This window comes from Struthio camelus, chromosome 2, assembly GCF_040807025.1.
Source record: "Struthio camelus isolate bStrCam1 chromosome 2, bStrCam1.hap1, whole genome shotgun sequence".
Taxonomy (NCBI): Eukaryota; Metazoa; Chordata; class Aves; order Struthioniformes; family Struthionidae; genus Struthio; species Struthio camelus.
Window position 1 is genome coordinate 131,742,180 of NC_090943.1, and position 15,294 is coordinate 131,757,473.

The 15,294-nt window shown below is 36.7% G+C and overlaps 1 protein-coding gene across 2 annotated transcripts in view; it reads right to left on the reverse strand.

Annotated features, from left to right (window-relative positions):
• Nucleotides 1-2,542: 2,542 nt before the first annotated feature.
• PREX2 (phosphatidylinositol-3,4,5-trisphosphate dependent Rac exchange factor 2) overlaps nucleotides 2,543-15,294 on the reverse strand; it is a 187,571-nt gene continuing 174,819 nt past the window's right edge. For both annotated transcript variants that reach the window (XM_068932558.1, XM_068932559.1), the window contains 2 exons: nucleotides 9,591-9,658; nucleotides 2,543-4,314 (listed from right to left, as the gene is read on the reverse strand). In XM_068932558.1, the coding sequence (XP_068788659.1) occupies nucleotides 4,269-4,314; nucleotides 9,591-9,658 (114 nt within the window). In that variant the 3' untranslated portion in view covers nucleotides 2,543-4,268. The remainder of the gene's footprint in view (nucleotides 4,315-9,590; nucleotides 9,659-15,294) is intronic.

Below are 15,294 nucleotides of genomic sequence, written 5' to 3' on the forward strand. Positions count from 1 at the left end.
ATCAAAAATCCAGGTATCCTGAGACAGGTATGCACTGTGCCTCTAATTTACCAATGCCAGTGTACTGCAGGAGTACAATTAGAAAAGCATTACCCGCGTTTCTCAACAAGCACAAAAAAACCTAAGGCAATGCATTAGCTTAAGAAATTCTCCTGTTTCCATCATGTTAAACAATAATGGTGCAAAATATGCATAAAATGCTGAAAGACAAAACCATGTAGTAGCTGCAAAGTAAAGAGCAAGAAACAATATTGTATATATACTACAGATACTAATTTTACAAATGTAAATGAAAACAAATGAAAGATACTTTCCTGTTTTGAACATCATGCTTAATCACAATGTGTACACTCACATTCAAGCAATTGTCTTAAATATATATGCTACATTTGACAATGAATTAATGAAATAAATCACTGCTGCTTGCTATGAATTTCTCCACGTAAAAGTACAGCAATAAAACCGGTTCATTTTTTTTCCACACTCAGAATAGGGGATTCTAATAAATGAAATGAAATATGATTACTATAAATCCTAATTTGATTGTTTTGCTATAAAACAGTAGAATAGCAGTTCTGACTACTATTGTCCGCATTAAAAAAAATAAATAAAACAGACGCATTTGCTAAAACCACTGGGCTAAGCTATCTAAAAAGACATCGGAAGATTGTAACTTTCTCAGTGGACATATAATTGATGTTGGTTCAGCTGAAAGCAGAAATATTTACTTTAAAGTAGATTCCTAAACACAAATGTGCTCAACAATTAGAAATCGGCACATACACCTTTTTTGTATTCATTTACATTTACAACCTGCAAGGACGATAAGTGTTACAAAATACTTAATTTGAGGAGCTACACTGAACCAATGCTCATTTCATAGCAGAAAGACTGTTTAACATCCTATTATTTATAGAAGATGGTTACAAAGACAGTCCCAACATCATCAGCTCTACCTTAAAAACAATAAGCAAGTTCTTTCCAAACATGAACACTATCGCATGACTTAACTGTTACTTGCCTCTTAACCCTGCCCTCCTACCTGAATCTCCCATAACACACTCTACCACTGAATTATAGTAGTCAGTATTTGGTAAGGTATGTCTATAGATGCTTGAATTTTATTCCCAAGAATATTAAACTTGACTTGAATTAAGACCTAGAAATTACATACAGAATGCTTTCCCTAAACTGGTATAAAAAAACAGATTGCATAATCTATTGCAGTAGAAGTAAAGGGTTCACAAGCTATGGGTGTTACAGTTCTTGTAAACCATCACTCTTGGTCATCTCTTCTCATTGTCTGCAAGCTTAAAAATCTATGAGAGGGTAAACATACTGGGATGAGAACTAACTTTTATCCTGCATGCATGCATTGCATAAGACATAAATACACCTGTACATTTACCAAGCAAGATAAATAGCTTTAGTCACCAACACTGATAACTGATCATTTAAGAACAGGCTTCTTCAACGTCCATCTAATTTTGTTAGAACCCAGAGGTGTTAGAATGTGCAATGTGTTCTGAAAACAGAGGGCCAAGAAAAGCAGTTTGAAAAATTCCTTAGTTTCAAGTGAGCACTAGCTTTACAGAAATTTTGAAAAATCAGGCACCCACTTTCCATAGAGAATCAATAGGAGATTTATATATAATTTCCTTTGAGTATTTTGAAAACCCTACCTCTATATCCCACCTGAAATCCCAGGAAACTAGGGCTTAAGTTTATCAGACCCCTCTGAATATACCAGCCTAATTAGGTAAATTATTTTGCAGCATAGGTCCTAGCCAGTGCTTTAGATAATGAACCTCACAGTGCTCAGTAACTTTTTGACTACTTCAAGATTAAGGAGAGCTTGAGAACCCAGTCCATTCTATCTTCCCCGTAAGAAAACAACAAAAATTAGATTAAAAAAAAAGTCAAGATTTTTGATGCACGCTCAAGTGAAACAACAGCTGAAGAATTTGTTCTAGTGACTGTGGCTCATAACTATTTGTCCCTCAGTATTTAAAAGTTTCTGTTACCCTATGCTTTCAAACACAAAACAAAGTCTTAAAATTACTGAGTTATAGAAGAGAGCATTTTGGCATACTTACATTCCTGCCATTTTTCAATGTGATAAAAAAGTGATCAACAGATTAGTTGCAATAACGTGTGTGCATGCAACAAAAGATTTTGTCCTGTAGGTTATATTATACAGAAATAGCAAGACTGAACTCCCAGCAGAGGCTGACCCCACCATTCAGAACACACCGCCCTTCCACAGGCTTTGCAGCGCCGTCCTTGGCAGGAGACGATTACGCCTTCTATGTATTTCTGATTTCTGAACAAGCAATAACGGAAACATTTTTGGCACTTCCTCCTGGAGCAGGAATTATCTTAACCAGTACTGCCTCTCTGAATAAAACACATCCAGAAGTATGAAATACTCTGACTAGAACAGCAACTATATAAATTGTGATTCATTCTTTTCTTTTGTACAAGCATTAGGTCATCTTAGACAAAAGTAAGTTTCTACAGAGTAAAACTTTTTTCTTTTTTTAACCAAAAAAATTTAAGTCCCATACTTTCCCATAACTATTCAAGAGTATAAACTTCAAAGCACAGAGGAGAAATTGTGACTTGTGTTCATTATTGCATGTTTTTGTCACAGTTTAAGGAAAACATTCTATATTCAAGGTCAGATCACTAATAAATGGATATGGCTATATAACTATATACATACTGAAGATAGAATATGTGCAGACATATATATCTGTAGATATATAAAAATATTTACTTTCTTAGCAAAGTTAAAGTCTGTGTAAAAACTTACAAATACTGAAAACTGTAGGAGTCCTAATTCCTCCTTTGGAGAAACATATCAAGTCCCCTATACATCCTATGTAAAGAGCACTCTTTGCAAGAGTAAGGCTTGTTCTGAATTCCCATCTATTTCTTTGTGGATTAATCCATTTGTTGAAAATTTTATAAATAATTAGGTAATATGCAAAAAATTATGCTGTGAGGTTTGGTTGCTACAACATGACTATAGGCTGCTACTGCATAGAAAATAAATTTCATTCAGACAGTACATGTCTAACACAATGTGTAGCTACTACTACAACTAGAACTATTTCAGAATTTTGCTTTATTGTGTTCTGACACGAAATGTCATTTGGGGGCATTTTCTCTGAAAATACTTTGGCCAAAAAAGCAGTTAGATACAGATGTATTTTCCTGCACCCTCTAAATAGGAGAATCTTCAAAATAAATCTGTAACAGTTATGAAGTTACAACTTCACAAGAAAGAACTGAAAAGCTATAAAAAAACATTGACAAAATAATGTAAATGGTGCCGTAAAACATTAAAACACCAAAACTTACACAAATATTTCCAGTTAAATGTAACAACATCAACTCCTCCTCATCTTGTGTAGTTTTGCAAACATAATACTGTATAAGAATATGCACAATTTTGAATTCAAGACTCCGACATCTAATGGCTGTTTTACATTACTGTGCCTCTGTATTTCAGAGTTATTCAGTTTAATTATGGAAGAAGATCAGACTTAAGATCCTTCTCTTCTTCAATATAATGACAACTGGAAAAGGGTAATACTGCAACTCAGATGCTACATTCACATTCCTTCAAAATAGGTATGGCAATGGGCTGCTTTAGACATAGCTGTGTTTATATGAGCATACATTCATAGAAGCAGTCAGTTTGTAGTCATTAGGCACAATTCTGAGATGAGTTTTTATCCTTAAACCTCACTTACATTATATCCTTGAAACTTTAATTTCATTGTTATGAAAAGGTGAGAAATTATGATGCTGACAGGAAAAAAAAGGATTATCAGTGCAAAGGGCCCCATATGAAGTGCATGCCCGTTATCTAGGCTTTTATTCCTTTCACAAGAACATATCCTGCTAGTTCAGAGAGAATGACTTCACTTGGACACAAGAGATTTGTTTTCACGCTGCTGATTGTGTCTATTTCATGTGGCTGAACAGGACGCATCTAGTGAACCTGATTCCAGTGTAAAATTCCCAAGGAAAATTCCTGTTTTACTAACATAAGGCTGGAGTGCACAGATTCCAGAAATGCTTTTTTGGAAGTCATATTCCAATGTCAATAGAGATTATTTAGGATATTTCTTTCTTTATCCTGAGTAAAGGGCCTTTATTTTTCAAAGCCCCAGGCACACACTGCTACAATGCAGTTAGATTTTATAGTCCTGGTGTCCTAAAAGCCAGTATTTCATTTTTTTCTGCAGTAGCTCTCCTCATTCTTCTCCAACAGGTGGTGGTGGCTGGCATAGCTTGTATAATCTGAAAAAAACAAAAAACAGAGTAATCATTATTCTGAGAACTTGCTCATTATTAAAATAATTAAATTTAGGCAACACAAACTAAATCTGAGTCTTCTTCCATTGCAAAAGAAAAGTAATTACATTGAGTTCAGTTTAATAACATTGGTATAAAACCAGTAAAATCTTGCTTATAAACATGACTATTTGTTTACATTGATAGTGGTATTATTAAAATACACATCTAGAAGTAATATTAAAAAAAAACAGTAAAACTACATTCCTGTTTAGTCAAGCTTTTATACTCCTGCACTGAAGAACCCCTTCTGAAGGCAGCTAGGTCTCCACTAACTCAATAATCAACTGTTGCTCTGAATCTCAGTACTGGAAAAGTTCCTTGGTGACTGCTGCCTCGGTTTTGTTTTTGTGTTAGCAGACAGTCAGCCCTCAGTTTAACACACTTTTCAGTAAAACTGATGCTCTTTGGTCTTGATCTCCAAGAACCCAAAACAGATGTAAGACACATGACATGTCAGCCTGGAGATTTTGAACCCCGCTCCCCTCACAGTATCCAAGTGCATGAAGTCAAGATCAATAAAGTTTGGTTCCAAGGACTATAACAGTAAAGACTGAAATAGTTAGCCACACCTCCGTTTATGAAGGCTTTCAAATTTCTGCTGAATCCCTTGGCATGGACTTGGTCACTAAGAAGTGACTGGAAAGTTACCCTAATGTCAGGAATACGGAAAATAAAGGGCAATCATTCTGATCTAAGACTCATTTAAAAAGGCCTCCCTGTTCCCTGAGAATACCCAGCATCTCCCCTAGAACCACAGCAGTTTGAAACAGCAATAGACATGATCTCATTTGGAGATTATGAATTTTCCTCAGGGAATGCGCATCACTGAAGCAATAATAAAGAAGAGAGACTAAGGAGTTGGGTGTGGCAGAGAGAAAAAGCATTACAATCCAAAATGAAAAGACAGTAATACAGTAAATTCATTAATACTGAATATCAAGAGTCTACGATACTGAAATATGGAAGCAAAAAAATAACAACAGGTTTGGCAGGTCTGGCTACAGGCAGGATGGTGACTCTTTCACTGTTTTGGAGGCTACGAGTGTTTGAGACACTCCAGATATCTGAGTCTTCTAGGTATATTTTGCAAACTTGCTGCCCAAACATCACATTAATTTATATGACTGTACTTTAATTAGGCATTTCAAAATCATACTACAAGTCGACATGGAAAACAAATATCTGGCCATGTGACAGGGCTCCATGAACAATTCAAGATCAGTCAGCTGCTGCTTTCTTGGCAAGTTGCTCGGCCACTGAAGTTATTTGAGGCGCTGTCTGTATGGTAGCCCTCGTGCACTCTGAAAGCCTCTTCACACCATGTCAAGTATTCACACCTTCTGAATACTGAAAACCTCTTCACACCATGATGTTTCATGACATAAAAAGTACTCTGTGACTATGCAAGATCAGGGAAGGATATGTGCTGTTCTCTTTCAGCTCCTTTATGAGTCAAAGACCACGAGACACTGACAACACACATTTGCAGGGGAGCTACATAACTTCTCTGAGTCTCATTGTAGGCAGTATTGTTTTTGGATGGTAAGAATGAGGAGCATTCGTTTTGCCAGTGGAACAGCAACAGCAATTCTACTTTCAAATCTTCACCATAATGTGTTCTGAGGATCACTTCCACACTGTCATCTGGTCATTTGACCATTTAAGGTCAAGTAAGCACTGGTGCAGAAGCCAGCGTATTTGTTAGGAGACATGCAGAAGCCAAAAGACATAGATCTCATATTTGCCTATCAATGACAGAATGAGATGGCCTGACATTTATACAGCTGGGTATGCAGAGTGAAATAAACCAGGGCTTACTCTGAATTATTTAATTCTGTTGGTGTAATAAATCAATAATACTCATAGCAGGCAGAAGACACATAAATGAGATTCTGACAGTCTGTCTAAGTCAGTAATCACAGTGGGGTTTATTATTGGTGAAGGTTTAGCAAAATCTTTCTTCAATCGAACAATACACAGAAAAGTTCAGCCTGAAGTACCAAGGTTTGGGAAATGTTCAAGGTAACCTTTAAGGTTAACTTGAACCTTTCAAGGTAACCTTTAAGGTTATAGTCTAGAGAGCAAGTGAGGTAGGGGCACTTTAAATCAAATTTACAAGAAGGCTGCAGAAATCCCTAAGAAGCTATATACTGAAGACAGCAGAGGACAGCCACAGCCTGTTCTGGCTCAATATGTACGTAAAAGGTGTTTGAGATGATAGAAATCAGAGGAGAAAAGACAGTGAACAGTGGCAACTGCAGAGAACAGAGAATGGCTGCAAAGTGCACTTATATGGAACTGTCTTTAATGGTATCAAATGGCACCAAAGAATTGATAACCCACAGTATCCTTTACCCATATACTGAAAATATCACTCATGTAGATGAGTATTCTGACTTACATGGCTTATTATCTCTAACGGTGTGCCAAATACCCCAAACTCAGAGGTCAATGAGATATTCCTGGGACATTGTTATTGCTACTGACTTGTAAGCATGTTGGATGCATTTCTGTCTCATTCTGTCTATGTTGTAAAGTCATCTGAGAATTTTCCTTTAGCACTTCACTCCTAAGTTATGGGAGTTTCAACTACAGAGAAGTGACCTTCTGCTAATTGATGTCATATATTTCAGATTTTTCCAGCTCAACAAAGCTAATAAACATCCCCTGGCCAATTATTGTAATTTTTTCCTTTTAAGAACTTGGACTTTTCCTTTATGACAAAAGCTTTGAATTCAGATACCTACTATTGCATTTAGAGATGGGAAAAGAATTAGACTTGGTTTGCCACAAACCTTTGGTTATCTCCAGAATTATGTCACAATGGAGCCTAATTAAGGCCAGAATTGTACTGCTCACATTATGAAAGTTCATGCAGCTTTTCCTGTATAAAATACTATTTTGGGGCTTTAGTTCCCACAGTGCAAGACAGATGGGCCTGGGTTGCCTTTAAAATAATCATTAGTGTGAGAAGAGATACCCTCATCTGCTAGAAAGGAGAATGACTTTATTGGTGATGGGTTTGCTGACTGGCTCAGCTTCTGATACCAGCTTAAAATAGGGCCGCCTTCTGTTACTGGAGCTGTGAAAGAGAACTGCTCCATAGAGGTGTTCTGTGGGGATTCCCATTAAGGCATAAGATTCCTTGACGGTAAACGGAAGGATATTGACGTGTTTGAGGTTATCCAGCCAAATGTCTCTTGCTCCAATAGAACATACCTATTCAACATCAAAGAAGAGTAATGGAGATGAGCTTTCATAACAGAGATGAGCTTTCAAAAATGACATTTTATCATCATCATATCCATGTCTCCTCAAGTAGCAATGGTATCTTCCACATTGAAAACAACTGCGTAAGATACAGAATCCTCTAGATGTGTATGATACAGAAACCTTCCCAATCCTTTTCCCAGTCTCAGAATCAGTACTTTTATTGGATTGTATTTCATGTACATCGTAGATTTTTGATAGCCCAGAGTTCTGTTTTTGGGAGAAGCAGTGTTGCAAATGCTTTTTCAGGACTTGCCTTACTCCTTGAAACTATTTCTGAACTTTGTTTAATGGCACAAACCAACAGCAAGTGCTGATATTCCTGCCAGGGTTGTTGGCTCAGCAGAGAACACTAGCTGTGCTCTTTTCACTTATTCATACTAATGATCACCGCCAAAGTTTTTGGGTGCTGGTGTGGCTGATATCTTGGTCTGTCTTCTTCTGTCTGCCTGAGAGTAGGACACTACTCTTGTTGGGAGTAAACCACTGTATCACTGTTTTTTTTCCTAGGCCTACCTAATCACAGTAGCCCAAGCCCAAGCCCACCTGCACTGCTGCAATATTTTTCCTTTTCCCAATATGAATCATCAACATGGATCATCTATCTTCTTTGAGGGTTAAAAAAAATCAGCTATATCTACCTATATGGAATAAGTCTGTAAACACGTATGTAGGGCTTGAATTCTGATGGTTAGATTAGACATTATACACAGTAAGAGGTATGAAACACAAATCTTTCAATAGAGAAAGATGTGTGCTTGTTAAAAGTCCTATCAATAAAATGGAAACTGTCCCCTTAGAAGGCAGTTAAAATGCAAAGAAGTATTTATAGAAGACTACTAAGTCAGTCACTTGCCAGATTCTGTCTCACTGCTATAACTGGTGGAGGGAATTGAAGGAGTCCGTCTACCTTGTCCTTTATGGGGGCACAAGATGCACATATGTCCCAACAAATGCTGCTACACAAATTTACTCATATCTTGTACACTTAAGGTGTACTCCTTTTCTAGAATCAGATCCAGCACAATGCACAGTGATTTGTTATGAACAGACTATGACCAATAACCTGATTCCCTGTGGAAAGAAACTAGGACACTTGAAAAAAGGGGAGAAAACTGCAGAAGAAAAGATTCAAACAGAATTACTGGTCAGAATCGAGAAAGTAGTCTTTCTTGTGAGGCTATGAACTACATATATGTTCATACACATGCATCCCTCAATCAGAGATTACTAATACACTGTTTCCTTGCTGAAATTTAAACAATACAATGGGTCTGTTATGTATGACCACACATCTGTTAGTACCTTCAGTGTGCTATTATTAGTCACTAAGAAACATTATATTTCAAATTGTTAGAAAAAGTTTAAATGATAGCTGGACTAATACAGCACCTTAAGATGAAACTAAGAACACTGGAGTTATTATTTTCATTTTTAAGTATTATAACACTTTACAGGTGCCTGTAATCCATCACAGCATTCAAAAAGCTGCATAAATATAGAATATTCATATTTTTCAATCTAATAGATGCTTCAGGACAAGACAGACTATATCATCTCCAAAGGCAACTAGAGCATGATTTCCCGGCGATACTGCAGTACAGTATTTCAAAATAGGGTTTTGGATTTAGGTATGAATATTTGCCTCAAAACACTGAAGATCACAAGTGATGAAGGACTTAACAATTTTTGAATAGTGAAATCTAGTTCATGTTAATTATGAAAACACTGGATTAAGTTTTGAAGTGCTGCACAGCTGTAACTTCTGCAAAAAATCACTTTAACTAAAATTGTATGGCTAAGAACCTAATTGATCCTATGCATATTAAAAGCCAGATCTCACCATTACTGAAATACAATGCCATTAATGTTAGTTGCTAGCTTGTGAGCCTCTAGGATACAATTGGGCACTAACTAAACAAATCACGGTCTAGAGTACAAACAGTTACCTTGGGACGGACTGCGGCGTTCGATCCCTCACTCCTAAATTCTTGGCTGTATTTTGTACTCTTGCTCCCTGTAAAAGACAAATAACAACTTTGCTTCACATTTTCCAACACAAGTTTTCTTCCTGACCTTCTAGATCAATGTAATTATGGCATACAATTAATCAACACATATGCTTCATGTCCCTGAACAACTCTCCTCTTTTAAGGTGATGGACAAGTTAAAATAATACATTGATTTTCAGCCTAAAGTGATATGCAGAAGAGAGACGCAATCCTTTCACTTGTCATTATATAAATATGCACATAGGCTGAGTGAGGTATTAGATTTCTGTGAAACATACTCTACATCTGAAACAGAGCTGCAGCGCCAGCAGCACACAATGTAAAAATATGGTACAACCATTGATTCGGAGTATTAGTAGAGTAAGACTAGAAGTTGCATTTAGCTCAGATCTGGTACCCAGGTAATTGATAAGTGTTAGTTCACTTTAATGGGCTCAAATAAAAGATGAAAAAGGCTGTTTCGTGACACACAGGTAAGTACTCATAGTTAATGTAAGAGATGCACTACAAAATGTATTATTTCATTAAATTATTTTTAGGAAAAAAATAGTGACATTGATAGAGAAAACAACTAGAATACCTACAAAACTGAAGAAAGAATATAAAAGTGACTTTACTAGTTTTACATCGACCTCATTAGTCTGTTTCTGACAGCGGCCAAAGGCATGTGACTACAGAACAGGGCAATCATATGACGTTTCCCCAAGAATTCTCCCAAAATTCAATCGTTAGTGACTCAACACCTCCTTACTTCAGCAGTAAGTACCTATTTAATCATCTTTAGTGATTCTCTTCTCTGATCTATGATTCTCTTCTATGATCCTGTCTCATCTTGAACCTATGAATAATTTAATATCCACAAAATCCTTGTGGAAGGAGATCCACAGCTTAGATATAATCTTAGCTTGTCGTGTAAAGAACTACCTATTTTTGCTTGTTTTGCCAGTTACATCTGATGCATACCTGTAGTTCTGCATGGGAAAAGATAATGGTCAGTCTTTAACCACCATATCCATGCCACATACAGTTTTCTTAGACTTCTGCCATGTCCTCCTTCACTCAACAAGCTGAACAGTCCTAGATGTCCCTGAACATAAACTGTCCCTTGTCCCTGAACATAAACTGTTCCCAGCCTTTGATCATTGTTTCTCAGAATCACAAAATGGTTGAGGTTGGAAGGGCTATCTTAATGGCCCTTCACAGAACTCACTCCAATATGTCCACGTCTCTCCTGTACTGGGGAGCCCAGCACTGTAGCCAGCACTCCAGATGTGGCTAACCCAGTGCTGAGTAGAGGTTGAGTTCCTCAACCTCCTGGCAACTCTCTTCCTAATACAGCCCACGGTGCTGTTGGCCTTCCTTGCCCCAAGGACACATTGCTGGCTCATGGTCAACTTGTCCACTAGGACTCCCAGGTCCTTCTGACCCTCTCCAAACCTTTTTCATTACACTATATCCTTGTGGAAAGACAAGGATTACAATGCTACACAGTTCAAGATGAAGGCTTATCACAGCATAATTTTTTAATAGCTACTGAGAATTGAGTGGATGTTTTCTATCATATCCCAAGGTCTTGTTCAGAAGATGTAACGATCAGCTCAGTAAATCATTTTGAATCTGAATTTAGGGTTATTTTTTCCCCCATGTGCATCACTTAACATTTATCTAGACTGATTTTCATCTTCTTTTTATTGCTCAATCATGAAGTCTTGTCAGGTCCTTCTGTAAGTCTTCATAGTAAGTCCTCATCTTTAATAAAGACTTGGAAAGAGTTCAGAGGAGAATAAGGAGAATGATCAGATCATAAGAATATACAACCAACAAAGAAAGGTCAAAAGAACTGCTGTTGTTGAACATAGATCATGATTTTCCTGATGGCTTATCAGGAAAATGATAATCATCAAATATATAAAAGTTTACTGCTAAAAACGGAGCAAAAAACTAGTCTCTAGTACACAGTGTATAGAACACAGGCTTAAATTTGAAAAAAATAAAAAAATAACCCCCCCCCCAATACCAACAACAACTCAAATTAGGCACCAAGAAAAATATTCTAATGCAAAGGATAATAAAACTCTGGAAGAGACTGCTTGGGAAGCACTGTGTAGGAATCTTCGTTACTGGAGGATTAAGAACAGATAAGAAAAGTGTCTGTCAGGAATAACGTATAGCTGATCCAGTCTTGGTTAAAAGGTTGGACATGTTGAGTCCAGACCCTCATCAACTTCAGCGTCCTTTCCTCAGTGCCATTTTCTAAAATTTTGTGATAATAAAAAATACTATAATAGACTGCTCAGCTTGACATATGATCAGCATAACTGAGAGCCAGTACATAGAGAGTGGACATGGGCAAAACTATCAAAACTAATCATACATAGATATGAACTTCAATGCTGTGACCACTTCTGAGAAGAAAAAACAGCCTATTTTTACTTACATCACTCACTAGACAGATTTATTTTAACATCTTGCTCCCATAATAAATCAAAAGCACTGATGTAAAAAGGAGTCTGGCTTTATACAGCCATGTAATTTATTGTTTAGCAGGAGAACAAATTAAACCTACAAATTGCAATCACTAGATTCTTATTTCTTTTGGAGAAAAGCCCCCAAGAACTACTAACAACTTGCTAGATAATACCTCTTAGTCTCCATTTAGCACCATAACATCATTTCTACTTCAATACACTGTTAATTTATACTTCTCTAATACTATTCCTAAACCTATTATAATGAGAATATTGGCACCATTTGTCTCATGTGGGCATAACAGACGTTAGGTGACTGTCGAATTTTTTTCTCTGTACACCAGTACTGCCAGATCACTCATGAAAGATGCCATCAGATCTAGGGAGGTACCATCATCAATCTGGAATCCAATATATGAACTAGTATTTTCAGTGCCAAGAGAAATAAATGATAGGTATATTTTCAAGTTGCACACTAATTTAAGGGTGGCAAAACCAGTCAACGTAAAGAAAATCAATTCTACTTATGCCTAACTCAGACAGCACAAAATCAACACCATTCTTATGAGAACCATTCCAAATGCAATGCTCTTATTATCTTCATGAAGAGGCATGGAGAAATTATTGATCACTTAAAAGATAACACAGATTCTCTCCCAACCTTTCCTGTTTATCAGCTTTTTAGTTACCTCTCTCCCTCACAACCTTGTGGCCTCTTGTAGCTCCTCTTCTAGGCTTCTATCTACATTTTGGTGCCTCCTGGTGATAGTTCTGTCAGGATGCTCTAAGTAGCGATTTGTAGCTAAAGATGTTTACATGAATAAATATACATGCGTAAATAAGGTTAAAGATGGTTGGAATATTCTGTCAAATTTTTTACTTTAAAACCAATCATCTAGACTGGTTTAGCTGATGAAGAATAGAAACCACTTATCTAAAATTGTCCCAGAGACCCCGGTTCATACCAGCTCTCCTAAATTGCTCTTTTTTCCTTAGTTATTGCAAGATAAGTGCTTGTGGACACCCAGTTATAACTGTCAGGGCATTTACTCAGACAATTGTTCCAACAACATGGCCAGGGCTATTAGGAGTCCTGTTAAGCATTATCACCACCTCATTCAATTTAATGGAGAAAAGCACTTCTCGAGGTCATCCATGCAATCAGGTGTCTCCAATTATTCACTACTGGTGCCCCAAGCTATTCTACTAGAGACAATTCTAGTAGAGACAATTTCCTTGTGTGGAAAGTTAAGAGCTGCTAGGAGATAATGTTGCCGGCTTCCCCAGAATAGCAGATGGAATAGATATACTTTCATTTGCATCTGCCTATGGCTAATTTCTCTTTATTCTCTCTAAAAATTCAGGGTGTATATGGGCTACTGTAAAGCTTTTTCACATTAAGGCAGGAAAAACATACATGTCTTCTCTAAATGTTCTACACCAAACCTAAAAAAGCTTTTAGTTTTTTTAATCCAAGTTTTGTGTGTGTTACTGTCCTGATGGCTAAATCCTACAGATATTAAAATAGTAAATCAGGAAAAGATTTCTAGAAAGTGTCAGTGTTTGCTGAAATCATTCGAAAACATTTAGAATTTAATGGAGGATTATATATCTACTGCAGAACTCCAAGACTGACTTAAAATTACAAGATTGTTACTCTATCAAATCCATCGTGGTTTCCTACAAGAGGAAGAATGTGTGAACAAAGTCTGGCTTGATATATACTAGCAGACTTTTTTGCAATGTCTGTGGGTGGTATTGAAATATCGGTATCTTTAACAGCTATTGATCACTGCTGTTTTACTTCAGAGAATGTAGACCCACTGCAGGCTTCTTTACACATCTCTTTTTGCGCAAGCCTCAGTACAATTTCAGCTGCTTAAGGCCATTAGCAAGTAACTTTTCTTCTAATTTAGTCTTTCATTTTAATTTAATAACTTACTAGAAGATCCAGAAATGCACCAACATATTCTGAAAACTGTCCAGAATCATACATTGAAAATGTGCAGTTTCACAGAACACATCTCTGAAAGCACACATGCACAACTTTATGCCTAGTTTATTTGTGAAATACCCAGATTTGCATGTTGCTAGAACTTGAGTAGAAACATCAACATATAAATGCAAGTTTGTTATTATACAGCAGTAGCTTTGTTTTAATGTCAAGTTAAAGCTGCAATTTCTGAGCACACCTACATGATCTGACTCAAGAACCCTGAGGGTGTTTATTCATACAGAAACTTAATTCATGCACTGAAGGAACTGAAAGTCAGATATGAAAAAGAATGAGACTCATTACTCAGAAGTAACCACATTACGCAGTAACACGTAAATATAATTGATCAAAATCTGTGATGTGAGAATATCTATACTACTGCTTTAATAGACTGAAGGTTTGATCTAGTGCATATGGACTTTATCTAGGGCAAGTTAGAAGTAAAGCGCAGTTGTTCAATCATTTTCATAATTAAACTGTGATTTTTGCATAGGATATGTACTAGAACTTATGGAAATAATAAAATCAGATGCAAATTAGAATCTAGAAAAAGCTAGTCTTGTCTTATCTGTGATTAATTGTGATTAATCTACTATTTAACTACCTTTTTTGCTAGTAAACAGCACTTCCTTTAAGGTTGAATTTGTTTGTATTTGACTTCTGTATCCTGTTTCTTGTTATGTTTTTGCCATAAGATTGAAAGTTAGCATAGGCTGGGATATATGTTGCATAAGCACACGGAGCGCTTAAGGCCCCCCACCACGCAACCTCTCTTTGATCAAGCAAACAAGTTGAGCTGTTTAATCTTCACTTCATAAGGCCTGTCTAACAACCTCAGGGTCATTCATGCCCCTCCTTTGAACTCCTTCCAAGACTCTAAACTTATTTTCAAAGCGCTTATCTGATAACAAGATATTCCAGGAGAAGCTGTGCCACTACAGGGTACAGTCTAGTCTCCATTTTGTGATAGTTCCTTTTTTTTTAAATATAACCAGCATTTTTTGTCAGACCTTTGCACTAAGAATTAATGCTGAGGTGACCAACCATTCAGGACAGTCTCTAAATACTAACATTCTATTAGATCAAGAGAGTCAAAAATGTTATTCAAAAGAAGTACAATGCCCTCAGGAATCTTGCCTGGAAAGTTAAGAACGACAGTATTTATTTCCCCTTCCCT